Here is a 27,145-nt window from a genome sequence, read left to right on the forward strand (position 1 = left end):
AAAAAAAAACCAACCAAACCAGCCAAACAAAACTAAAACCACCAAAAAAAAACAACCCCACCAAAAAAACCCCATAGGAAGTGATGAATTCTTTTTGTTCTGTTTCCCACATATCCAAAGGCTCAATCAATACAAATGTTTGTGCACGTGCTATCCCTGCCTCCCTAGAGCTATGAGCTGGCTACATCTTCTGAATGAGGGAAAAATAATAAATCTCTAGCAGACTAATCTCTACTAACAGTAGTTTCTGAGCTACTTTCAGTGGCCACTTGCCAAGCACTGGGAGTAAAATCCTCACTCCAGACAACACAGAAGTAATACTTCTTCACTTTTTTTAGTTACTCTTTTTGCCCATCCTCTTTCCCATCCCTCTCTCCACAAAAAAAAAAAAAAAACAAACCAAAATACAAAACCAAACCAACCAGGAATCAAAACCAGAGCATGACTCCAACTCAAAATCCACACAAATTCACAAATTTCAGTTTTTAGACAGGCCATGTTGTCTTTTGAGCATAACTCTGTCCAAATACGTTATTTACCGTGCACTTCATTAGGGACCAACTTCTAAAATGTCTTATCTATATGAATGGGTGAAAGTTCCCAAAGATTCTTGAGACAACACTTAAGCAATTTTCTCTCCAAAAAGCAAAGTCAAAGAGCACAGCTTCCCATGTAATTGTGTCCTTTACCCCTGAACTTCACTCAGTGCAATTATCCCAGCTTACACACATCCTTTGCGACAGTCTTACTGGGCACAAGAAAGCTCCATTTAGTTTAGAATCACATTTGGAATGACTAACAGCCAATGGCTGCAAACCAAGTGYACCACAGATGAATTGTGCTGTTTGTTCCTCAGTAGGATTGTCTTTTCATAGAACTGCTGCTCTTCCTGAACTTTTCAGTAATTTAATTATCTCTGAGATGTCTGTGTTCCTTTACAATATGATTAAACTTACCCCAAAGGTTTCAAAAGCATGAAAAAAGGGGGAAAAGAACCAACAATAAAATCAGGTTGTTGCAGAGCTAATTTCCTCAGCAAATTTGCAACACACATGCAAACTTAAAAGCAGATTTCCTTTACACTGCTCCCTAGGAAAGCCTGAATTCTTAACTTAGTTAAGCATTTAAATATACTTACCAATAGATGACCCTTAAAGCATCCATAGCAATATATTTAGTTGTTTTTAGCATCATATCCTCACTGTGCTGCTGCTACAATAACCACTCACACATATTTTGTTACAATTCCTTACCTGCTGGAGAACACAGGGAAGGCAGGTCAGACAGAATATTAACGGTGGCAGCCACAAGACGAGCACTTTCCTCAGAGAGGTGGGATTTGGCAGCAATGTGACTTGGAGAATCTGACACTTTTGAGCTGAGATGGGGCATGTGACGAACTAGGATAAACATGAGCAACTCCATGGCTGCAAAGACTAGAGATTTTCCAGGCACAAGACCACCACTCTCACCTCCCTCTCCTAAAGCAAGAGGATTTTCTTTTTCCTCATTATCATCTTCATCTGAAAAAGGAAAGAAATGTCTTAGGACCCAGTTAAGATCCCATACCAAAGATTACATGACACAGTCTTCACAAAGAAGTTAAAAATCAAGAAGAAAAACTTGCTTTACAGTAAGATAGGACAAACATGGCTCATGTCAAACTAAATCTTTTAGTTAGAAATATTTAAACGCATTTAAAATGCCTTGGAAGTATTGTGATKTCAACAATACATACTACAAATCCATCCAGAGTTAGAAAAAAGTAGTCTTTCACAAAATAATACTGCAGTTAATTATTTTGCTTCTTTTAAAACTGATTATAAAATAAAGAGCAACCAACTGCCAAATAAACAGCCAGGACAATTTTTTAACATTTAATAGCTATTGATTAAATGTTCCACCCTGACAAAATCTTATTCTAGCYTAAACTGATTATGAAATAGGAGAACAGAAAAGCACTGTGGGATTCTATGTCTAAGTTCATGATTTGAGTGTATTCAGTTCAGAAAGTCTCTCTTTTGAGGGCAGCTTGGCCAGCTGCAGTCTTTCCTTCTCCCATTAAACAGCAACAGAGATTCAGTAAGTCAAAGCTGGCCTGAACTACCCCTATAGAGCTCCTATGAATTTAAATGATTGCTACTGTTATCACATTCATCAATCTGAAAACTGCAGCTTACTRGGCTGACAGTAAACAATTCCATTAATTCATATGAAGGAACAGAGCCTGCATTTTCAGTTGTACTGTTTCCTCAAGTTCTAGCACAAATCTTCTCCCTGTTTTTGTGTGGAAAGGGGGCAAAAGCTATCAGTTGGTTTTTTTGTTTTTTTTTTATCAACAGTACAATTTGACAGATTAAGATGGTAATTTTCCTTAGTGAGAGAATATTCTTTGGGTTTTACTTCACTTCTTCAGGTAATAGAAAATATGGCAGACCTACCCAGCTTAACCAGGTATCTATGTGCCAGGTTGCCATTTGGGAACTAATTTACCTAGAAAAGATGGAAACACTACATCTAATGTTAAGACTTCTAAAGAACTAGTTAAGGGATGATTGAACAGGGAGATTCTCTCTTAAAAGGAAGAGGTCACTAAAGGTACCTCAGAAAGCAGATTTCAGACTGCTGCTAGTTTCAGACTGCTGGTCAAGTTTTGAGTAGCTCCAAGTATGGAAATGCCCCATCCCTGGGCACCTGTTCTACTGCTTCACCACTCCCACACTGACGAATTTTCCYCTTGTATTCCATCTGGATTTCCATTGCTGCAATTTGTGTCTGTTGCCGCTTGTCCTTCYACCATATGCCTTTCAGAAGACTCTGGTGTGGCCTTGTCTTTAAATCCCTTTTMAGAAGGGGGATTGTTATTCTATCCSATATTAACCCTCTCTTCTGCAGACCAAACAAGCTCAGCTCTCCCAGCCTCTCCTCACAGGTCACATACTTCACCCCCCTAACCAGCTTAGTGGACCTCCTCTGAACTTCCTTCATGTCTGTCAACATCTTTTTACACAAAATGAGGAGGAAGGGTGAAGAAAACTGCAACTGCTCCAGATGCATCTTCATAACCACACCCTGAATCCACTGGTCATGCTTTTCCAGCACAGCCCAGTAACAGAGTCTTCAGCATTGCACAGGTTTCACACCAGAGATTCACACACACAACTCCTCATCTGGCAAATGTGCTATCCAATCTGTCAGCCCACCAGCCTATACCAATGCACATCTCACCCCAAATGCAGGATTCTGCATTTGTCTTTGCTGAACTTCAGCAGGTTCTCAGACCTGCAGTTCAAAATTCCCCTAAAAGGCAGTGCTACCCACCAGCACACTCACCACTTGCACAGTTGGGCATCATCCACAAGTTTGTTAAGGGTAGTCTCTCTCCCAYGTGTCCTATTATGCTTAACAACAGCAGGCCCAGTACTGATCTCTAAAGAACACCACTTACAACCAGCTGCCAGACTTGAATCACTAAACTACATTCCAGTACAGCAGTCCAACCAGTTATTCTCCTACTTTTCAGTCCACATCACTCCAATTTGACAATGATATTGTGGAGTACTGGGTCAAAAGGCTCGCAAAAGTCTAAGCAAGCAATATCCACCATTCCACCTCCAAAGCCAGTTATTTCATCACAGAGGGTGAAAAGGCATGATTTGTCCTTAGTAAGTCTGTGCTATCTATTTCAAATGTCATTCTTCTTCTTCATGCAGTAAGAAGTGATTTCAAAAGAAATTTACTCAAAAACCTTTCAAGCACAGCAAGCTTAATGGCAAGTCCACTCAAACCCCACCTYACGTCTTAGTCACAGCACCTCATTTTTGCCATTCATTGGAAAGCTTTCTTGAGCACCACAGTTTTTCAAAGTTGACTGCAACAAACGTAGCATGTCATCAGCCAGCTCCCTCAGATGCATGCAGGGTATGACCAGCCTTTTTGTAAGCAGTGCCTAACTGGATGCTCATCTGCTGGAGTTAGCCCTGCTCTCCCCTACACTTGCTCATTAGACACAGACATATGAGTACTAAGCAAAGCAGACAATAGTGCCTTGATTTTTCCTCTAGTGTGTTTTGTCACTAGATCACCCAATCCATTCATCAACAGATCCAAATTTCCTCTGCTGACAACACATCTGTAAAAGTTGTCCCTGTGACACTGGACATTCATCAGCCTCAGCTCCAGCTAAAGTGTGTCYTTCCCAGTTCAACTCCTCCATACCCAGGATGTCTTCAGTAGTCTTCCTTGGCAGCTGCCCCCATTTCCAACATCCACAACTTGTCACACCTGAGCTCAGTCAGAAGTTCCTGTTCTGCCAAATCAGCCTTCTGCCATGATCATTTTGAATGAGCTTTATTTTGTGACCAAAGATGAACAGATGTGACAGAAGACCTGTTTCCTCTGTCCTTCATGAAGGCTTACCACAAGATCTCATCTACAAGCTCCCTGCACTAGCCCAAGTTTGCCAAGTCAGGCCAAAACTTTTGCTCTGCTACTCATTTACTTTCTTTCCCTTGAAATTATGATTGACACTATCACACAACTGGTACAGCCACAACTACCATTAACCTTCATAACAATTTCTTCTGTATTTGCAGAGCAAATCCACTGACCCCCAGCCTTATTTGGACTGTTCAGCATCTGGACTGAAAAAGKCTTCTGAGTGTTAGCCTCCATCAATGTCACCCTTCCAGCACACGACTGGAAGGTAAAACCCTCTCATGAGGTTCCCACAGCTTGATTGGAATGCTTCTTTGGGTGGGTTTAACACAGTTTCATTCACCTTCCCTCCTCAATTAGGCAGCCTGTGGCTGCTGACTGGTATCACCCTTTACTTCCTTTCAGTGGTATCAGTTCTGATCTGTCAAAGTAGGACARCTGGCTCCTCTTCTCTTGTCAGACCTCTATAGCGCTCTCCCAGCTGGATATCTGGAGATAGAGCCTTTTGTGGCTGGAATTCTYAGTATTGMMACTGCCACCTTCATGCAAGTGTCAYCCTCCAGGGCCATATTCCAGCATAGCCTATTGGCTGCTCTCCTTCTGAGAAACATGAGTCTTCAGCTCCTGCACCTGCAGGACCTCTGTGAAGAACATTCCATTCYCCCAGTTACCTTTCCTGACACCACAGAGTCTGTACACCTTCACATGCATTTTCTTCACATGTTACAGGTGAGACCAATGTCACTTCCAGCCGTGGCTGCAGATGAGCCCCTGGAGGACAGGCACATCAGCACTTTCATCTGAATTTCCAACCCGGCCATTAGGCCTCTGATGTACCAGAGGTGATTGTCCCTCAGTCAGCAGACTGTGCTGTTGTATGTCACTGCCATCATTATGCTGACTCCAGCAGTCCTGTATGCTCTTGAGCAGCAGTTCTGGGCAGCGTGAGCTTGCCTTTCCATGCCAACTGCCTTGCTCCTGTTGCACACCCTGTTCCCAGGGCTCCTGGGTGCTGACACGCCCTGAGTGCCCTGAATCTCAGTGAAGTAAGAASCCAGGTGCAAGTCTGCTCCCCTTCCTGGCAAGATCTCCTGGGCAGGCAACTTCTCATACTGGTTCCAGGAGCAGTTCACTCACCTCATGAATTTCAATTGTGCCAGGGACACATCACAATACCCTGTAGTGATGGCTAAACCATTAAACTTCAGAAAAAAAGGTAAATGAAGTGCTAAGGAGGCAGTCAGTAGAGAAACATTAAAGAAACTGAGAAAAGTATTAATAAAGGGTGTGCTGGGTGTAACTTTCATCATTCATACTCCAGAAAAATGAATGAAAACCATGACATGAAATGAGAAAGATCAGAGGAATCAAAAATACAACTTACAGGAGTTAAGAAATCAGCACGTAATTACAAACACAATCAAAATTATTTGTGGAATACACAGCATCCTCCTCAGTGTAACCATACTCTAATGCAACAAAGTTCCTTTCCCAGTATGAAAACCTGTTGCTTATTTACTCTGGAAAGCAAGCTGTGTTTTCAGAATCTTACTTAGTGCGTTCCTTTTTTCCTGCAAATAATCTTGAGCTGCTCTTACTATCTGCTGGACAACTCCTGTAACCAGTAGCTGGACTGAAGGAGGATCCCAGGTCAGGAGGAGTCGGTGAAGCACACTCAAGAGTTCAACACCAAGGAGCTGCAGTGAAACAACATAAACAGAAAAACATTAATTAGGACTAGACAATTCCTAATTGTTGTGTCACTTGCTTATGATGAATAAACACTTTTCTCACACAAAAAATAATTACAGCATTTGTAATCATCACAGATGAAAGACCAAGACATAGAAAAAGCTGATTGTTACAACATGCTCATACATTACCTGATCCTCTGCAATATGGATCCTGGCACAAGGGGGATCCAATAAAGTATGAAGTGCTTGTAAGCAAGATGTAACATGCTCTACAGGCTCTTCAGGTCTTGGGGAGCACAGAAACTGTATACTAACACCTGAAAAGAGCAATAATTAAAAAGAATGTTTATATCATCATGAAATCAAGTTTCCTTTTTAWTTTTTTTTTAAGTATAGCAGGTTCTTAACAACTTTAGAAAGACATGTTTTCCTCAATTCTTCTTCCTTTAATTGAAAAGAGAGTCTATGCAGAAGAATTGTATTCACTTCTGCTTTTGCATCATATCTTSCCCAAAATTTGTCAGGGTGAACAATAAACAGCAACAACAAGCAAWTTAAGATTAYTGWACAGAAATCCATAYTTTTTTCTAAAGATCTGTAAGTCAGACATATGAATTCTACAGCTATAAACTGAGTTTTATTTTCTTGAACTCCTTTAAATGTAAAGATACGCGAAATGAAGTTAAGCCCCAAAATTCACACAATATTCATCTTATACCTAGAGCACTTAATTCTGGATTTGGGTATGTCTGTATCTCAGCAAACAGTTGGCATTCCTCAGAATAAGGGATTACATCCACCTCTTAAAGCTGTTAGGCAACRAAGTGAAACAGTGAATGCTGCTCACACATGAAAAACTGATGCAAAAGCTCTTCCACATGACTTGCCAAATATCAGTCTCTACTAAACCATGTSTTTATAAGGGTGTGTATTTTAATTAACCTCTCAACTTCTGCATCTTTGAAGCATAATATTTTGTATCATCTGCATTATACTACAGTGTAGAACAGTTCCAACTCATTTTACTCAATTACATAAATCACAATAATCACACTGACAAATATTCTGTCAAAGCTACAAAGAACAGAGCAGGCAGAGAGATAGGACAGAGGATSAGACAGATTTTCAAAACTTTACTGTCCAGAATGTAATGAATTTTAAACTTCACAGATTTCAAGCAAAGTATCTTTTCTCATTCTTATACTGTTTCATACCATAGCGTCCTGCTACTGAATTCTAAACTTGTAACTCTTACCCAAAATTAAATGCATTCGATCTTTGTTTATCTCTGGCAAAGATTTAGTGGTAGGCGGAGTTCCAGGCGTCTGGTTTAACATAATGGATGTAGCACGTTTCTGAGAATTGGGCATTGCTGCAGCAGTCTCTTCTGTTGACTCTGACACATTAAATCCTGTGCTGTTTAGCCAAAGTGCCACTGCATGTAGTATGGGAGCCCAGGAGTTTCGGTAATGCAGTCTAGCTGTATCAATTGTTTCTGGAGTGTAAAATGCTCCTCCTGTTAAAATAACAAAGCAAAGGTAAATTCTGAAATTCTCCACAAGAAACAGATAAAAAGCATGTACWCTAAGTTTATTAGTATATTTATTATGGGTGTGCTTGATCACAAAACACACTCAGATGTAATACTTGTTAGTGGCAGTAGAATTATTCCAATTCTCCTTCTGTAGCACCAATATCAGTTCCTCTCACTAGAAAGTGCACTGGCCTCAATAAAGCAGTAAGCAGAGATCAACAAAGACAGGCACATCAGGTCTTGCAGSATCAAGTCTTGCAGCATTTTTCATACAGAGCATTCACTCTTAATTCAGTAAAACACTGTAAGCTGCTCTAATCTCAGGGGCTATGTTTTGCATGCAACCAAGATCTTTTTGCATTTGATACCGAAGTATTAGAGCTGCAGAAGTATTCTTAATTCTACAAAGACATGGTTTTAATGATCTCAGTGATTCAAAGAGTATATTCACTGCAAATTGAAGGAAAAAACTTTAAATTAAAAAACATTGTTTTTACATGCTCAGACAGAAATGTATTACTTGCATAAAAAACATGCATGCCAAATAATTTATRGAATAATTCTGAATGTCCAGCTACAGTTTTCTTTCTGTTTTGCAGAACACAAAAAGAAATTGTAGTGCATACCATCTGGTGGAAGCTGGGTAGCAAATTCAGCTGGTAAAGTTAAAAGAGCGTAATCCTTCAGTGCAGCCAACCAGAGACGGCTCAGTGCAGGCAGTTCAGGTTGTACAAGTGTTATCAAACTGTCCGGTGGCAACTCATCCACGGTACCAAAATCATCCTCATCCTCCTCTGTGCTCTTTGAAACACGCTTTGGTTTGGTTTCYGCTTCTTTCTTAATTTTCATAGCAACGACATACACCTAGAAGTAAAACAGATGTCAAAGGATGTGCTGCAAGATTCTAAAAGGAAAGGAAAGCAGCAGCCTTTACCATGTGGAAGTAACAGACTCCACACGTATACGATTCACCAGAAAATTACTGAATAAAAGAGATTTTCAACACAACCGCATTTTATTTAAATCTTCCTTTTATTTCTACTGGTATATATACAAAACTTAGGTTCATTAATGGGACTTTCCTAAAGCAATCTGGCTGCACACTTTCTTCCCAAAAATGTGTCAATTATAAACACTTGACAAAGTCCTAGTGTACTAATTGCAATATTTTCCCAGAATATATTTTAAGGTTGTTTGATTTTTAGGGGGTTTTGGGCAAGGAGGGTTTGGGTTTTTGTTTGGTTGGTTGTGGGGGTTTTTTCAAGTKTAAGAGCAATAAGATGAAAAGAAATTCAAAATCTGATATGAGTGTGTGTTTTTACACAGAAAAATGCAGCAAAATGAAGAACAATCAAGTCTCACTGTAAATATAAATGAACAGAATAGCAGAGAAAGACACTGAGATTAAAACATCCCAGGAGTAGAAGTGCAACTGRTTAGGAGGAAGGTATGTAGAGCCAGTATGAGGCTATTACACTTTAAAATGTTTTCAAACTTTTGAAGTTTTAATGGCCAATGTTTACCTCAGCCCATGCTTTCAGAACCGCAAGCTTTTCCATAGTAGTCGCACTCTCTCGGTAAAGCTGGCTAGAAGATCCTTTTCCTGCTTGCACTTTATCCAGGGAAGAGACAAGAAGGTTGTGAACTCGGCGAAGATCATTCAGGTCACTTACAACCCCACTTCCTATCCAAGCGCTACATACCTAGACAACAAAGTTTAGAATCATTCCAAACTAGCAAAAAAAACCCAACAACCTTATAAATGAAAAAAAAATTAAATCAGTAAGAAAACCAAATCCAAAACAACAACCAGAAAAAATTTAGCCATTCTCTTCCTGCCTAACACAAATAAATCAGGTTTTCCTTTTTTTTCTCCCCACTCATGACAACAGAATTCCTCAGGTTGGTGKTTATAAAGGCTGCATTTACAACGCATATTACAAGGGAACTTAATAGATACATAGAAAATATKTTAAATGGGTTTTTAATCCTGCATAAGTAAGTTATAGCAATTCTTTATTCTGTTCCCAAGTGTCTGGTCAAATCATTCAGGTAACGAGACATTGCATTCTGTGTATTTTGTGTGAAGTATATACTGGACAGTAACCAACAAAAGTATATCTTTAAAATCCCTCAYGAATCAATATATAAGGCTCCATATTAGTGGGAAGCTTTCAAATTAATAATGTCAAGAAAACACCTAGAAATTATGTGTAAGATTGGCTATGTTTTGGAACCCACTGTTCTATACCCAGAACAATCTATCCACAATGGTGGACAGATAATTGGGTGTCTCTCAACTCTTCATTTGAATTATATGGATCCAAACAGGTACTTAAAATAACAARCATCACACAGTCTGGCTGCTCTGTCTAATGCTATACATTGGCACTCATCCTCTGAAACACAGACATAATGCAGGCAATAGAAAAATACTGGTGCAGCTGCTCTTTTACAAAGAGAAAAAGGGACAAATTCTTTCAGAAGAGCTGCTCTTGTTCTGGAGATGATTCCACAAGGATGAGGATCAGAAGCCAAAAAACTCACAGACAAGCACTTCAGGTCTTACAATCTTTTTCAAAGCATTTTTGACCTATCTCAAACTTATTTATTTTGCTTTCAGAGAACCAGTCCCATGAAATCCTTTGGGGAAGGAACTCTCATGGTCTGGAACGATGGACATATTTAAAATAACATAAACGCAAACACTAAAAGTGTCTCGAACACGCACAAGACAAAGCTGCTGAAAACTCACAAAACCATTATTCATTCACAGAAGGAATAACACCAGTTTCCATCCTGCTGTTGAGCAAGTCAACATCTGTTTCAGTAATGACATAAAACTGTAACCACATCCAACTCATTCAGGGAAGCTCATCTCAGTCCATGTAATTTCTAGAGAGAGTTACATTTCCAAACCTAATCTCCAACCATTTGATTCTGTAAGTGAACACATCTACTTTGAAACTGGTTGAATAGAAAAGACTTTGACAAGTTATAAGGAATATTAAATGTTTTCACACTGCCTCCTTATGTAGTTTTAAATGTTCAGAAACATTCTGTAAATCAGGGTGAACATGTTTTTTCCTACACATAGATACCAAGTTATGCTGTACTCAATCTATCCTTGCAAGTTTTGCTGAAAATTAAGAGTGTAAAAGAACAACACAAAATCACACTCCTGATGACCCAAATTTACTAAAATCAGAAACACAGCAATTGTTTTAAAATTTATRTTTGCACAGCTAATAAAACTGCTGCTTTTAACAACAGTAGTTCCTCTAGCTGTGAAAACCACATACTGCAGCTGTGTTGCTGACAGTCGGTCTAAACTGCACACAAGAAAACAACCCCACACAAATGCAAAAAAATCCTCCAGCAAACTTTCACTGGCAAGTTGTTACTATGACTGCAACAAGAATGCTCAGATCTTCTAATTTCTAAAATCTAAACTAGAGCATTACAGTGAATGGAAGTWTAGATTTTAAAGACAAATTAGCAGTAACCCAAATATTTCATTGGACTTAAAGACAGCTCAGTTAATAAACTACTATTGTTCTCATTAAGTAAAGGGTCTTTTTTCCTTTTTTCCTTTTTTTTTTCCTTACAGGATTGACATGAAGACATAGTTAGTTTCAGATACATTTTTGATGTAGCTCCCTAAAAGGRCTTTGCACTTCTGAGGAGCGAAATACACTACTATGAAACTCAAAAGATGTTGCAAAAACATCACAGCTTAAGTTTACAACATCTACCAGCCATTTGATATTAGTCTTCTGCATCCTTCCTCCAAAGACAAGGAAAATTAAGTTTTGCTTATCATATGTGAACATTTTCCACTGTACCTGACAGGCCTTTGCAGTTATATCAGATGGTGTATCTTGGGAAAAAGCTGGCCTCAGAGCAGCTCCAACCTGTTGGTAGGAAGAAAAATTTTAAAAACCCAACTAAATAATAGAGACACAATGTTGTTTATCTCACCYTGTGGAAGACTCAAGGACAAATACAGAATAAGCAAGACAAGGTGGCCAAATTTGGCATTRTAGTTACATTCCAAAAATATCCTTGCTGCCTAGCACACATTTGCAATAGCATTCTTTAAACAACAACTAAGTCTTGAAACACTTTTTTTCCTGCTTTCCTACTGTTTTTTTAAGTCTCAAGTACCTTTGTGAAATATGTGGTATTATCTTCCTTTTGTTAATGAGTATCCTTCTAATCATTACAGTATTACAGGCAACTTCTGGTAAGGGTCAATAAGCCAATGATAATTTAATGTCCAAAGAAACAATGATGTGAAATCAAATGTTTATGGCTGGATTTGCATCAGGTCAGTGAAATGAAAAATACTGACCCAAAAATGCCTTTCAGGCAGTTGCTATAAGGTAATATTTTTCTGAAACAAAAGGAACCAAGTCAAAGAGAAAGAAGCAATGGTTACAGCATTACAGAAGGAAGAAAGTCAGAAAGTGAAAAGGATGAAAGCCTGCCTTTAAAAAGTATTTGGCAAGAACTTGTAGACACAGTGAAGACAAAAGAGGTGAAAGAGTTAAGATATGCAACAAAAAAGCACAATATCCCAAAATAAATCTTCAACTGCCCATTTCCCAGTGATATACTTCTGCARTTTTCATTTAAACAGAAGTACATTCACTAATTCCCACGAAAACAGATTTAGTAGATTAAATCTAGAACTGAGTCAATGACATTTGCCAATTCCTAATTCTACACATGAATAGACACTTTTGCCAAAAATTAAATGTAACCTACAATATTTGGCTTTCAATCTACTGGATTTTAATTTTATCAGCTACTAAATTACAATAAATATAAAGTGATATAAAAATAAAATTTGAAGAAGTAAATAAGAGTGTCTCTTCAGAACATTTTCACAAACAGAAAGATCGCTTCACAGCTTTTTTTGGAGTTACAAAATGTTCTCAAAGTTAATACTGGCATATTGGCATAAATACACAGCTTCCTGAACTTATAAAGGAGGTCTCACATTTGCCTGATACTGCTCCAATATCACATGGCCTGGAAACTCTGGCTCAGGAACAGATGCAAATTTCTTGATAATGTCTTCAAGAGCTTGCAGACCCGCCATTCGTAACTGGTTGCTGTGGTCAGTGGCTGCCATGAATGCCATTCGGATAAGGTCAGAGAGATGGAGCACTAAGAAGTCATCTTAGAAAAAAACAGAAAGAACTATTTAGTAACTTAACAGATAGCTAACATGATGAATACTTGCAACATTTTCCTCGTTGACATGCACAAATTTTACCTATTTGTTTTCAAAAAAATTTCCACATTTAATGCATGGAAGAAGCAGGAAAGAATGTAATCTAGTGCTCTTTCTTGTTCTCTTTCTTTCCCCCCTCCCCCAATGTGATCCTATGACTTTTATTCTTAAGACAACCTTAAAAACTGAGCAGAAATTGCATAGAATAGTGCATGTAAATGTGGCTAAGTAGCTTAGAATATATTAAAATGTTTACTAAAGGTAATTTGACCGATCCCCCCAAACATACAAAAAATCTTCAAGGCAATTCTTGCTCCTGCTTGAGTCCTATGCTTACAGTGACCCCTGTTGATGTCAAGCTTAAACACCTAAAACTCAGTAGACCTCTAGTGTTCCTGTCAGAAACCCTATTCAAGGCWGCGAGCAAGCAGCAGACAACATACTGACAAGAAAAACAGCTCAGTAACATTTGTGAAAGGATTATTCTTCTCTATGTATTCATTTTATGTATTTTCTTCCTCTCAAATTGAAAACACCACATGTTGAACAACCAAAATAAATTACTTAAAAACATCCGCTCTGACTAACAAAACCCACAAATTGCCTAAGCTATTTCCAAGTYTCAAGGTAAAAAAGAAGAACAGTTCTGTGCTGAAACTTTTCAGAGGCATACCAGTAATGAAGGACTGAAAATCACAAACTACAAAGTGACAGTCTTGCTTCTTCAGACCATCAGAGACAATAGCAAAATTTGAATATTTTAGAAGCTGAATTTGAGGGAGTAGAATTTTGCAGAGTTTTCCTTTTTACAATGATACCAAACACATCAAAACTRACTTCAAATAAATAGAGATAAAATTCTCCAGATTATGATATGTAATTTGCTGCAGGGCCCTGCAAGCAGCAGCTATTTTTTAATTTTTTTTGTAATACAATGCCATCACAAAATAAACTTCCCTGAAACTGTTCCTTCCTAGTCTTCAGTGACCTTGGCCTCAAACAAAGTCAAAAACCAGATTCTCACAAAACCAATGCACAGAGCTGGATTCAGGCTGCACTAAAGCAACACAGGCAAAGATCTGGTAATTCTCTGTATCATGACACCCTCAACAACAAGACACCAAAATTTGTTAATGTCACACATGCTAGGATGCTCACAATATATTCATCCTACATACACAAAGTCCTCATGAGCATTAAACAGGTGTATTCAAACAATCGCTAGGTACCACAAACAACACAGACAACTGAAGGACAGATGTCTCATACTGTCTGAAAAACATTTCTTCACAAAACTGCTATATAATTTATGACCTCTCAATTTTGATCCTCTGACTCATAAAACTATCTTTGAAACTTTTGAGCTTGAAAACTAAGACTTATCACTTTCACGGATACCAAAAGAACGTTATAAAGTCCATGTCTTTTTATAACTCCCTCCCACATGCAATCAATGCCATAGCAATAATCACCTAGCTTTATCCCTTCTTTTTTTCCTTTCCTAGCATCTCTTCAGATTCAAGATGCTAAAATAATCTTAAGTTTAATTCATTCCTGTCATTACGTTAAACTCTGAAAACACTCCCAGTTTGTCCTTAGCTAAAAGTTAATTGCCTCTGTTTCAGCCTTGAGAAAAAGTTTGCATCTCCCTAAGCAGATCAGTTTGTCAGAACTGGTATGTTCCAGAAAACTTAATTCTTTGTGCTCATGGTAYTATAAGTACAGTGGTTATAAAGATACAGTTTTAATGACTTTTGCTGGCCATTTCCTTTGGTTTAAATCATTTGAATGAAAGGATAAGTGCTTATATTTCTTTTCTTAGTTGTGTAACCTTAAGCTGTAAAGAGGTGTAAAACTAAAACAAAAACTTAAGAACAAAACCAAAGCATGCAATTACTTTTTGGATTTTTAAGTCTGGCTGAACGAGCCAGTGCCAGGTCAAAGTGTGCCTTGTTGGCATTCTCACACAGCATGATCACTCGGCACAGACAGTCTGCTGCAAACACACGAGTGGCCCAGCGAGGAGCTACAGAAGGCTTGGACTTATCTTCTTCACCCAAGGTGGTGAACATTGTGTCATCATCCATCTCATCCTTCTTCTCGGACTCCTCATCCTTCCCTCCTCCCAAGGGAGCAGCAGTGCTCATGTCTACAACACGGGACAATTAAAAGGAAGGAAAACATCCCACTGTTAAAATTTGCAGGAGACAGTAAAGAACACGAGTTCAAGTCTTTCCTTATACTGAGATTCAGAGCAGACTAATTCTGTTGAAACACTTGACAAATGTCAAAATACAAGACAATATCAGTAAAAGAAATGATTTGCACCTCTGTTCTGGGTTAAATTACCCTTTGTCTTATATATGAGATAAATTCTTATAACATCAATTCTCCATTACCAGCTATAGCTGAATCCCATATCTAAACTGCCCAGCTTTGTAAATTAACCCATTAAATTGCCAATAAACAGGATAAGGCTCAGAATTAAAAGAATTACTGGGCTCAGAATAAAAGAATCAGCTTAGCTTTAAATTATTCAGCTCCCATTTCAAGTGGAAGACCAAAAATTAAGTTCAAAATTCAAGTTACGCTGAAACAAAAACACACAGCTCCATGACATGGTACAGCTATGCAGCCAAGAAGGYCACTGATAGCACCCAAAAATGTGATTAACATTTATAAACTTCTTTTCTCTAGGTGTGGACTTGGGACTTCATTTCAGAAAATAAAATTATTTCAGGGATCACAWAACCAAGAGCCAAATAGGAACAAAGAAACCTTCATCAAACATGCATACATACTTCTGCTATCAGAAATTAAAACATAAAACTACAATAACAAGGTCTAAATTAGCAAAATGCCAAAATACTGATAAAAATTACTCCAGCAATAATTAGAGGAGAATCAAAAGAAATTATTGCAAYGTATGCTTCTGAGAAACTAAGGCATGCTTCCTGGAAAGTCAAAAGTTAAGCAACTAAAGAGCCAAGACATTCAAATGTCCTAGGGTAGCTGAGTATTTGTATTCCTAGGAAAAGGCTATAGTAAATCAAACATGGATGATGCCAATTCATAACAACAGTGTTTTGAGAAGGCATCCAGGACCTCATGTGGCTGATCTGTAAATCTCTGCTTAAAAAACAAACCATATTTTGGTCATACGCTGGTTAGTTGGATCAAAGGAGTTCACAGTGAAGTTGCTGGCTTACTGTGCACCTGAGAAAATTTATTTTAAAATGGTTTTCTCAGACATATGTCACCTACTAATAAATAAATAAGAAATTTGACAATCATGTTAAAAACTCTAAGACCCATCCCACATGAAATAACAAAAGGGCATGACAACTTAAAACTCAGGAAATAAGGTCCTTCACTGGGCAGATATGTGGTAACTACATTGCATAAAGACATTATTGGTAGCATTACTCATCAGTAAATGTAAAGCTGGCAGCATTTAGAAACAGCTTCAGGATGAACTCACACATGCCAATAAACAAGTATAAATGCAAGGGAAATGAGCAGATTCTGCATCATAACCATCCTACAARCTGAAAAACAGGAATAAGGTCTCAGAGGGCAAAATCTGTGCAGACAAATGTGCAAAGCTGAACAACAAACAAAAATTTCATCACCATGGTAACCCATCATCACATGAGAAAGTCACAAAACCTCGTAAAAGAAAGCTCAGAATGTGTACAGGAGTCTCCTCTCTGTACAATCCTGATGTATACGGGCTAAAAGGAATGTCTGCTTTCACTAAGGCACTGAAATGTCAGACTTATAAACACATTGTTGCTCCATTGGAAATCCTCCTTCAAGCAGCTAACTTTATAATATTATGAGCAATATTCTGAAACTTAATATTGATAATTCCTTCTTTCTAYGGAAGTTTAAATGCACTGTAATCAAAGTTGTGTATGCAATATAACCAACATCCTTTTATCAAAGAATAAAAGACAAGCCCCAAACCAATATCGCCAGAACATGCTAATGTTAAGGACATGCTGTCATTTATGTGAGCATGACAGAACRCTTACCACTGGAAGCTGCAAGGACATCCTTACAAAGCATGAGCCAGTGAGAAAGGTTTTCTACTGCCAGTGATGAAAGCATATGTCCCAGAGTATCATGGATATCTGAGCACAACTTCCGATCAGTCTCCCGATCCAACATTCCAAAAAGGACTCCTTCCAGGCCTGTCTCTGTTATATTCACCCCCTGATGCCGGGAATGAGCATCTCGCCGAGAGCCAGCTCCYGGTGCAAAAGGATTCATGTCTGCAAAATGATAAGGAGAAACGTTTTTTAAAATCAGGAACTCTGTTAAAATTTGGAGCAACAGACTAGAATTGGACATTGTGTAYCTGTGTGTGTATAGTTCAATCAAAGCTCACCAAGATGTTACTGATGTTTTTCTGAATTAACACTAGAGAGATTCTAACACAGCAATTAATTTTATCTGCAAGGCAAATAACGCCTCCAAGTATTAGTAAAAAAAATTAAAAATCTCTCTCTTCAAGGTACACATCCTATGACTTTGTAAAAAGCCTAATAGTATTGGACTCTAAAGATTCCTCTCAGAGGCAGAATTAACTGGTATCATTTGAGCAAGCTCACAGCTCTACATTTGTATGAAGATTGTGCTGATCAACACTGGTAAGTTTCCTATTTTCAAAATAAAATGATACACGTAAGAATTCAACCAGCCAGCAAAGTCCATAGGCATTGCAGATGTGATGCTAACAGAATGTAACACAACCAGCCATCTCGATCAAACCCCACACCATTAGGACAATTTTGAAAATAACAAGAGCTGTAATACCAGAAAAACAGTAAAATGCTTCCACTGTGTATATATTGTATTCCCTATTTGATTGCCAGCCTTARTGAGACAGAGGTTTAAGTCTGATTTAATCAAGAGTTAAATTATAAAAGAAATTCAAGAAGTAAATAGGGGTGTTGCCAAAAGGAACAGCTCTGGGGGTTTCTTCAGTGGAGGGGATTAGGGGTTTTGGGCTTTTTTCCTCTCTTTCTGAAGGCAAAGCACACATGTGTGCACTCAGCTGCTACAAAAAAGGCCACGCAAAAGAAATACATACTGATGCCACTGTTTTCTTTGTCTCCAGCGTTCTTTGCTAAGCTCATGGCATATTCACACACTTCTGATGCTTCCCTCTGAGCAAGCTGTCGTAAACATGCAACYGCAGCCCGGCGCAGCAGCAAGTGAGAGCTGCACAAATGAACCTRAAAATCAAAAACAGATGAGTGCACCCCAGTATCAATGAATCAATGCTGCTAAGAACTGAAAGCATTCTACTTTTCAGTTCTATGCCCATGTGTGAGCTGTTGGGTACCAAAGTCTAAGAGTTCASAAGTAAGCACTTTTTATAATATACAAACATGAAAATAAAGCTGACATACATAGAGCTGACAGCTGTCATCTGGTTAAAGAGATAAAAGCTAAAATATTGGAACTACTGTGCCAGTGTGATTTAGATTAATTGCAGTTTCAAATTTGTTACACTCCAGTACTAGTCTGTTTCATATTCTGCTAAAGCTTTTAAACAAAAAGCCATAATCAGATACACCACCCAAGACAGCTATCATAAAACTTTAATTTCAAATTTGCAACAGAATCTATAGCATTAAGTTCTTAAAAGTGTCTCTCAGTARGACAGCATCAGATTTCTTTGCTAAYMAACACCAGCYTCTAATKCCTCTGAATTACCTCAAGCACAAGCAAATATTTTCCTTACAGAAGAATTGTACATGGTCTCTACTTTTCTTAGAGGAAGTAGCTGCACAGAAAGGGGAATGTTTTTCCACAGTGGAAGAAATGAATAGTTTCCTTTACGACACTCCGAATCTTTATTTACTCCAGGGTAATTTGGTTTTAATAAAACAAATATCCATTTGCTTTTTTGGTATTAGGTTATTATGTGGATGGAAAACGCTTCCCTAAATGAAAGTGTTCTCTAGTTTATAAAGAATTTTAACAGTAGCTCTTTATTCAACTTATGAATATACAAGATTTTAGTCCTAAAAAAACAAGCAGTMTTTAAAGAACCTCTAAATATCACACTGAGGTTCTTTTAATGAACTAAAACACAGAACATTTGGGAGATTTAATTAATGTAGGGTATTCCCTGTTTCAGGCTACAAAACAATGTAGCCAATTGTTTATGGAGCCAATGCAGGAAGGAGAAATTAAAACAAGAGTGTGCAACTGTGTGGTTTAATTTTGATACCTGGCATTAATTCCATTCAGAAGGGCTGGCTAATGGTGCGGGTAAGGCAGACCTTGCCTACTTATCTAAGCATTTGCAGTATGAAGAAATGCCCAAGACAGCTCAGAGGAAACTCTATCTAACTAAGTATACCTTGAAAGCAAGGAACATGAGAAAGGAAAACAAAAAYAGCTTTTGTTTAGCAGAAGATAGTAAGCTAACAGGAGAGAAACAGCAGAAAACCATGAAAAGGTTTCAAAAACAGCACTAGTTATTCAGCTATGAACTTCATTGTCTGTAACATCACCCACTGGTATTTATAGGCTATAGAGATTTTCTGTCATGTAGTATATGGTACTCACACAAAAGAGTTTACCTACTTCTGGGTGTGTTGCACCCCTTTCATGCAAAATTTTATGAAGGGACAAGTGAGAGATTCTGTAAACACACTGCACTCCCAGGAGTGCTTGGAGCAGGGTAGGGCTTGGGTGTGTACAGGGCTGGGGAGAAGCAACTATGTAAGGATGCCTTAGGGAAAATCTGGATGGTAGACTAAGAAAAAGGTACAATGTTGACCTGAGTAGGATTGCATTCCTTCAGGTAACACTGAGTCATTGGTGSTGTGAGAAATGGCATAAACAACTCTGCAAAACATCTGAGACACATTAGGGAGAAACTTTTCAAATTTCTCAGTACTGGACTACTGAACCCTTTAAAAATAATTCTTACAATAGTAATTACTAAAAAAATAACCTCAAACCTACACCAAAACCACACCCTCCCATGCCACCTTTCATTTGATAATTGTATTTGGTTATGTTTTGGGTTCAAGCCTTTGCCTTGCTTCCTGGCTTAAGMTGGGACTTGCTGACAGAACACTAATGAAGGAAGAAAGAAATATTAACAGCAGCAGCACAAAAATTTGAATGTCAGCACATACTATGCTGGCACTGGTAACAAATCCAAAATATGCTACCTTTCCCCAACTCACTCACTTCCCTCTTTCCATGCAATCAGTTGGAGCAAACAGACCATTTCAGCACCTTTTTTACTCAGTCATATAATTTATAAATGCTTGCTATCTTACACTACTGAGGGTGAAAGAGGATSAGCCCCTATGACTTCAGTTTGGGCAGCATTCTGAAAATATGTRAAATGGCTTGGGGACTCAAGTGTTTGTGCAAATGGGATGTTATATGCCTATTACACACGGCTATCCTGGACACCTTGCTAAATGCTTCCCCTGTCCTCTGCTAAGCACATGCATAAAACTTGGAKGAAYGAAAGGGATGCATTGGATACTCACACAAAGACTGGGAACCAGACTGGACAGGTTGACATGGCGTGGTGCAAACATATGAAGCTGCTGAAGGCAGGATATAGCAGCTGCCTGAACAAGMGAGTCTGAGTGGTCTTGTGTGATTGCACATCCCACCAAACAGGAAGAACGGATTGTTGAAATTGTAGCTCCRTTACCTAATGATGTAATAGGATATCCTTAACACAGCAAAACTTTTCTATGACAACTGCAGACTTTGAACCTCTGAGAAGCAAGAAGTATTAAAGCTTCAATATTATCAAAAAAAGTTCAGATTAACATGCAACTTTCCTGAGTTCTCATGCAAATTAGAAACACTACAGAGTGTTTCAGTATCTCTTTTTTAGCTCAGTTCAACAATTAGCTGCCCAGATGAAATTCTGGATTTGATCTACTCTCAGAAATATTTAGAGACTATCTTCCCAGGCAATGGGAAGTTAATTATCCGAAGTTAGATTTTAAAAGTCTCTTTCATTCGATATATATATGTGACATTTCACGCACTGATCCATTTCCTAAAATATCAGGTAACTCTTAAGCTAGTATCTATGCATGCAGGCCATTTTAATTAGCTCCAATAGATGAGTGGCACTGCTGTACTAGAAAAAGCATTCAAAAGAATAGTATTTCACTGAAGAATAATCCCATCAATATTTTAAGAATTAACCCACATCAGGTTTATAAAAATATTTTGATTTACAGAAATCTAACTTGCAGAAGACATTCTACCTAAGTTGTTAKTTTAAAAGTTAATCATACTCCAGGTCAAAAGGTCAACAGATACACAAGTTTCATTAAACCACTTACAACTATTTCATAATGAAAACCTTAAGACCAGTTATTTAGAGTTAAAATTTCACTAGTTGTTGGCTCTCTGGCACTGCATCAAAGACTATCCCATAAATATTCCTAAAAACCACAGTTAGACAAAGTTACAAATCTGTGTTTTTAACACTTGAGGCAGTGTTACAAATCTGTAAYACAGAATTTCAGACACAGTGTTTTCTTGACAAAATTTTAAGTCTCTACAGTAAGGTACAGAGATCCAAGGATATCAAAAAAGAAAGGAAATGAGTTACAGTTCAGAGTATCATCAATTATGTCAAACTTAAGCTCTCATCATCAGTTTAAAATAAAATAAATACATGCTAAAAAATGGAGGAAAAATCTTGTCTCATGCCCCACTTATACGCAAAAATATATGCAGCAAAATATGCAGCAAGGGTTTCATGGCTTACCTACCATGCAAATTTACCCTTAGCTAAAACACCATACATCCCTGYAACTTCTTAATACAAATCTCAAACTGCAGTCAAAAAAGCTCCAAGCAGTCATAAGGAGGATCAAAGTGGGGTTGCTTGCAGGACTGTAACTGAAATGGTGAACATCACCTCTYCCCACCAGCAACTAACAAAAATTCATATTCCTCCATTTCAGATTACAGGATCTCTTTATACAAGGTAGATTTTTTTTTCTCTCTTCAAATCCCTACTAACCTTGCAGCTCAGGCCCAACAGTAGTTATTATAGCTCCAAGGCATCTGCCCAAGCACTGATGCACTTCTGTGTGCGATGGCGGCACAGTCAAGAGCAGAGTAAGCACGAGTGAGAGCGTCGGCTCCACATACCCACGGTACATTGGTCCACTGGAATCTACTATCAGGGCAAGTGAATGGAGAGACCAGGTCTACCAAAAACACAAAGGAGTACTTTTAGTCACGCACTTAGGAAATTAAAGAGTTTTTAATGCAGACGGAGCCTAGCTCTGTACTTCCATTCTTAAATATGTSTAGTTCACTACTCTGACTCCAGAAGTGATTCAAAAGTCTTAGGATCTCAAGCAATCGCCTGAGAGTTTAAATATCTCTAAGATACTCTTTGTTTATCAGCAGTCGAAGGGATAATGGAAATAAGGTGACAAAGAATTTGAGAAAAATATGCTTAAGCACTTCAAGGAACAAAAATCAAACAACACTTAATCAACAACAATCAATCAACATCCACTTAAAACAAAAAGGAAAAAAGAAAACTGACTCAAGAAGAGAATCATTCCACTATAAAACTGGAGCCAGAGTCTGAAACGGGCAGCTTACAAAGCCCTTAGCAGAGAYAGTCTTTTATATTCCAGTAGGAATTGATTCTCATGACAAGCTGRAAGGTTCACATGCATTTTTCTAATTTTTTTATTAGAGGGTGCAAGAGAAAAGAGCAGTGCTGCTCAGTCAGTGTGGTACAGCACAAGGAAAAAACATAGTGAAAGACAGACCTATTTCAGTTGCAAGGTGAGTAAACAGCAAAAGAGCAAAGCCATTTACTGTAATTGCCAAAGCAAGAAGCAGGCAAGAGGACAGTCCTTTTGGATACTGATGTTTCRCAGGAAATAAATTCCACTGACAGACCTGAAGGCATTAGCCATCTCTCCATAAYATCCTATTAAATTATCTTATTTCAGAATTTTTTCACATTAAATACATGAAARGACTAAGATAAAAGAGCATTACTATTACAAAGCCTGACTCCTAGGAATAATCCGGAAAACCTGCCTTTAAAGCTACTCCTTTACATCCTCTCTGATGTAACCCAAAACCCATTAGCACTAGCAATCATGTAACTACCTCTACAGTCCTAACCCTGTGGTAGCACATTACAGCTTATCCTTTCATTCCAAAAAATTTCCATTATTCATACTTCCATAGCTTTTGTGAAACCACACTGATCCAGTGAGGGATAAGGTTTTAAAGCTTAGCTTTCCACAGTGGCCTGGTGTGAAAAGTAAGGCAGATATGCAAGTTCCACTTGGACTTCTCCTTTACACTTCTTTTTTTTTTCTCCTAAAACAATTAAGCTTTCCAATTTGTTTTTGAAATGATTGGTGCACAATTACATGCCTCAAGTAACCTACTCATATTTGAAGTTGGTTACATATGCATTGCAATTTGCCTTTCCTTAAATAAACTAAGGAAATTCAAGAAACTTAAAGGTAGTTTAATTTTAATTTTCATCTTTAACACTTCAAAGTAGTTTTGTGGTGATTGTTTTTTTTTTTACCTGAACTTCAGGAGAGGTTCCATCCTGTGCCAAAGCCAAGAGAATACTGACACTAGTTTTCAAATGCTGTCCAGATCCTATTCCACCAACATATCGATGGAGACAGCCCAGAGCCAAGGAATGGCCAGTTCTTGATACAACRTCTCGAGCAGATTTTAACCTATCARTGTTTAAATATAAGGAAATTATGTCATTCACTAAGTTTGTTACACAGAASCTTTGTAATAACAGTGCAAAAGACTAACAAAATTTTGAAGGCCATGTTACAAGACCTTGAGAAGCCTTAACAACAAAAGCAAAAGTAAATTACTTACTCAGATTACATTTAAAACAAGAGAGGAAAAAAGGTATTTTAATAATGATTTTATTTTTTTTCTGTTCAGAACTTGACCTTTTAGATGAAGAAGCATTTTGGAAAGATATAGAAAAAGAATTTAGAGTTCACTGCTTCGTAGCAGACTAATTTAATCATCACAAAAGTCATTCCTAAACCATTACAGTGAAAAGGAATCAAGAATAGAAAAATGACAACACATAGTGAGAAATGACAAAGAAAYCCACATCTACATCTTTCACTGCAAATCCAGTTTTTAATACAGCTCTTTTCTTCTACAGCTAATTTTTACTRCTTTTCTAATAGAGGCTTTTATTTTTTTAAATAGGAAACCGTTTATAATGAAACGAAAACAGAATGAGCTGCATTTTGAATGACATAGTTGTATGAAGTTGTAGGCATTGACTTATTGAGTATTTTCCACAATACTGCTTCTGAATGCATGTCACATACAGCACTTGGTAACTAGAAGCCTTTTTGGTGAGTGAGGAAGAGAGATAAAAGAAAGGATTTTCTAATTAGGACAAAGGAAGATTCCTTTCCATGGTTGTCTGTATATGAGAGACATGCATGCTCTTAGCCATCAGAGAACAACAAAGTAAATGAGCATCTCAAATACAAAAATTTACCTGACTGTCAACAACAGCATGACAACCATTAACAACATACAAGTTAACCTATATAAGAAACCAAGGAAATAGTCCAGTAAWAGAAAATCAAGGAAAGACAGTAAGGATGATTTACCTTATTACAAAATGAAAGGGTGAGAAAAATTGAATTGCCCAGGGGTAGGAGAGCTGGACTGAGGTGATGTACATGCACCTGGCCCAGCCAAAAACAGGGGCTGCAGCCCTGAGACAGTTGCATTCTGATTCCCAAATATGCTGATACCTTAAATTTAAGCAAGAAATTGGGAAACATACTGCCTGGTTGCTTCTGCCAGACTTATTTCGAAAGACCCAAGATAAACAACAGAATACAAAAAAAAAATACAGGCCAGTAAACAAATTTAATCAGTGTATAAAGAGGATGTTTTAGTGAAACAGAACCACTATCACGCAGTTCATATTGCAGACATACTTAATGTAARTTGTGCTTATCTATCTGAAGCAGTTTAGTCACCTTTAAGTAACTCATCAAAAGCTATTCACCGGTATCATTTCACATTCTGAATGTTTAACAACTCAGCTTTTATTCCTCATATGAAATAAACCCAAATGAGAAGAATCTGTTTGAAGATTTGTTAGATCTTTGTAACTATAGGGATGAAGCATGAAGGAAGAGAATAATCAATATGGTATTTAGAAGAGGAATCTTCCAAACTACATTAAATTACAAACTACATCACATTATAATTTTACTTCCTCTTCTGAATTAAAATCAACTTACTTATCAAAACTGTATTGAGCCATTCTAGCAATGAAAGAGGCTTCTCCAACCACTTGAGCCATTCTGCCAAGAGCTTCACCTGCTGCACATCTCAAAATAGGGTTAGGATTATCAAGGGCACCCATGACGAGCGTCAGAGCAGATTTGCGGACTTCTTCTGGTCCTAATGTGCTTTTATTCTCAGCTAAACCCTACATAGAAAAAAAAAAAAAAAAAAGGAGAACAATCCCAACAAAGGGGAAGATCTATTTCAGACCATCAATTGAAAATTACGGACTTCTGCTTTTGTTTAAATTTGTGGTAGTATATCCTAAAATACATTGGTTGAAAACATTTTAAACTCAAAATCAACAACATCCTGGGTCTCACAATGTTTGCCAACACTCTACTTATTTCCACCTATTGCACCAATCTTTTTTACCAAATGCATTACAGTGTGTTACATGCACCCTAGTCCTACCAAATCTGATCTAGCTTTACACAGGACACCTCAGAAAAAAAAAAAGAGAATTTTTAAAGACTGACAGCTACATCTCTTTCAGTCAGACAGGAAAACCACAGGCTTGTTTCTGCAAGAATCACTTAAATTGAAGACATTAGAAACACATGGAAGTATTTTTTTCTTAATAATCACATCTTTACAAACATTTATACAGCCACTTATATGAACACTCTACAGAACAGTAACACTAAACAGTGCTTCTGCAGTTTCTTTTACTCTGGGAAAAAGAATTAAACATGTGTAAAGTGAAAACACTGCATATACTATACCAGAAGAAGTCAAAGGCTCTACCACAGATGTAATTTTCTAATCTGAAGTCCTCATTTCAGCTCAATTTTGACAATTTTTTGGCCACTTCGCATGGCACAGGAGCTTCCAGAAATCTGCCTCAGAATCTACATTTCAACTTGTAGCAAAGTAGATCATGTTTTTAAGAACAACACAAAGAAGTGAGGTGCTCTTCTGCTGACRTATTTTGCCAATCAACCAAAGACATGGAGCTCCAGTTTAAGGTGTAACYGGGCAGCCATTATTTGTGACTTGCAGTCTTGCTTCCTGACTTGATAGCATGAGGTTGCATTTTCCAGTGTAGATAGAAAGCACAGAGCAGTAGCTGCAGTCAGTGGGACTGGGCATAAGCAAGGCAACCAAAATGTAAACCCAAATTTGTGTGTTCAATTACACAACCTGCATCTGCACAATACTCCGTGGCATGAGGGGGTTTTTGAGTAGATATAACAAAGTACTTAAATCCATGAGCCAAGTGAAAATAGAACTACAGGACTGAAGAAAGGAAAAAAAAAAACCCCACCAAATACAGTCTGAATACTGTAGACTGCTGACTACTATAGAATGCTGACTACATGAGCCACATCTGTTTTCTGTACTGATACATGCAGACAAGATCTCAAAGCTATGGCCTAGAAAAAAAGTTAAATTTTGGAATTTTTCTGATTTTTTAATGGTTGATTAACTTTAGTAACGTTCTTCTAACAGCCTTTTGTACTGCACACAAACTGATGAACTTTGGCTTCCATTACAAGTTTACAAGTTTTACCTTCAAGGCACTAAGAACAGCAGTAAAGATATTAAGCTGCACAGCTTGCTGGCGAACACCTTTAGCCTGCTTGACACATTCAGCAAAGTGATCCAACATCTGTAACCTAAAATAAAGGGAAGAACATAATTGAAGTGATAGCCATCCAAAACACAAATGAAAGCACAGCTAATAAAAACCACACACAACAAAAGGGCCTTTTATGTTCAGTCAGAGTCAGGGGCCACAGAAGGTATTCACCACAGGTAGTAATGGTAGCATTACTCTGAACATTCCTTTCCTGGTTCTTCTAGCTCATCCACAAATGTTTACTGTGCCTTTACAAGAGGAAGTCAGTCTTCAGGTGCATTTGGCTGTATAACTAG

The 27,145-nt window shown here is 37.8% G+C and overlaps 1 protein-coding gene across 2 annotated transcripts in view; it reads right to left on the reverse strand.

Annotated features, from left to right (window-relative positions):
• The window catches only part of HEATR5B (HEAT repeat containing 5B), a 56,307-nt gene that overhangs the window by 10,115 nt on the left and 19,047 nt on the right, over window positions 1–27,145 (reverse strand). For both annotated transcript variants that reach the window (XM_057389787.1, XM_057389786.1), the window contains exons 17-32: window positions 26,781–26,886; window positions 25,222–25,412; window positions 23,499–23,658; window positions 21,948–22,137; window positions 20,440–20,609; window positions 18,006–18,150; window positions 16,945–17,184; window positions 14,805–15,056; window positions 12,671–12,852; window positions 11,511–11,579; window positions 9,189–9,368; window positions 8,292–8,529; window positions 7,387–7,647; window positions 6,321–6,448; window positions 5,990–6,134; window positions 1,254–1,523 (exon numbers count right to left, since the gene is read on the reverse strand). In XM_057389787.1, coding sequence (XP_057245770.1) covers window positions 1,254–1,523; window positions 5,990–6,134; window positions 6,321–6,448; window positions 7,387–7,647; window positions 8,292–8,529; window positions 9,189–9,368; window positions 11,511–11,579; window positions 12,671–12,852; window positions 14,805–15,056; window positions 16,945–17,184; window positions 18,006–18,150; window positions 20,440–20,609; window positions 21,948–22,137; window positions 23,499–23,658; window positions 25,222–25,412; window positions 26,781–26,886 — 2,927 coding nt within the window. The remainder of the gene's footprint in view (window positions 1–1,253; window positions 1,524–5,989; window positions 6,135–6,320; window positions 6,449–7,386; window positions 7,648–8,291; window positions 8,530–9,188; window positions 9,369–11,510; window positions 11,580–12,670; window positions 12,853–14,804; window positions 15,057–16,944; window positions 17,185–18,005; window positions 18,151–20,439; window positions 20,610–21,947; window positions 22,138–23,498; window positions 23,659–25,221; window positions 25,413–26,780; window positions 26,887–27,145) is intronic.

The sequence above is a fragment of the Malurus melanocephalus genome, unplaced genomic scaffold (assembly GCF_030028575.1).
Source record: "Malurus melanocephalus ecotype Western Australia unplaced genomic scaffold, MMel_1.1 scaffold_19, whole genome shotgun sequence".
Lineage (NCBI taxonomy): Eukaryota > Metazoa > Chordata > Aves > Passeriformes > Maluridae > Malurus > Malurus melanocephalus.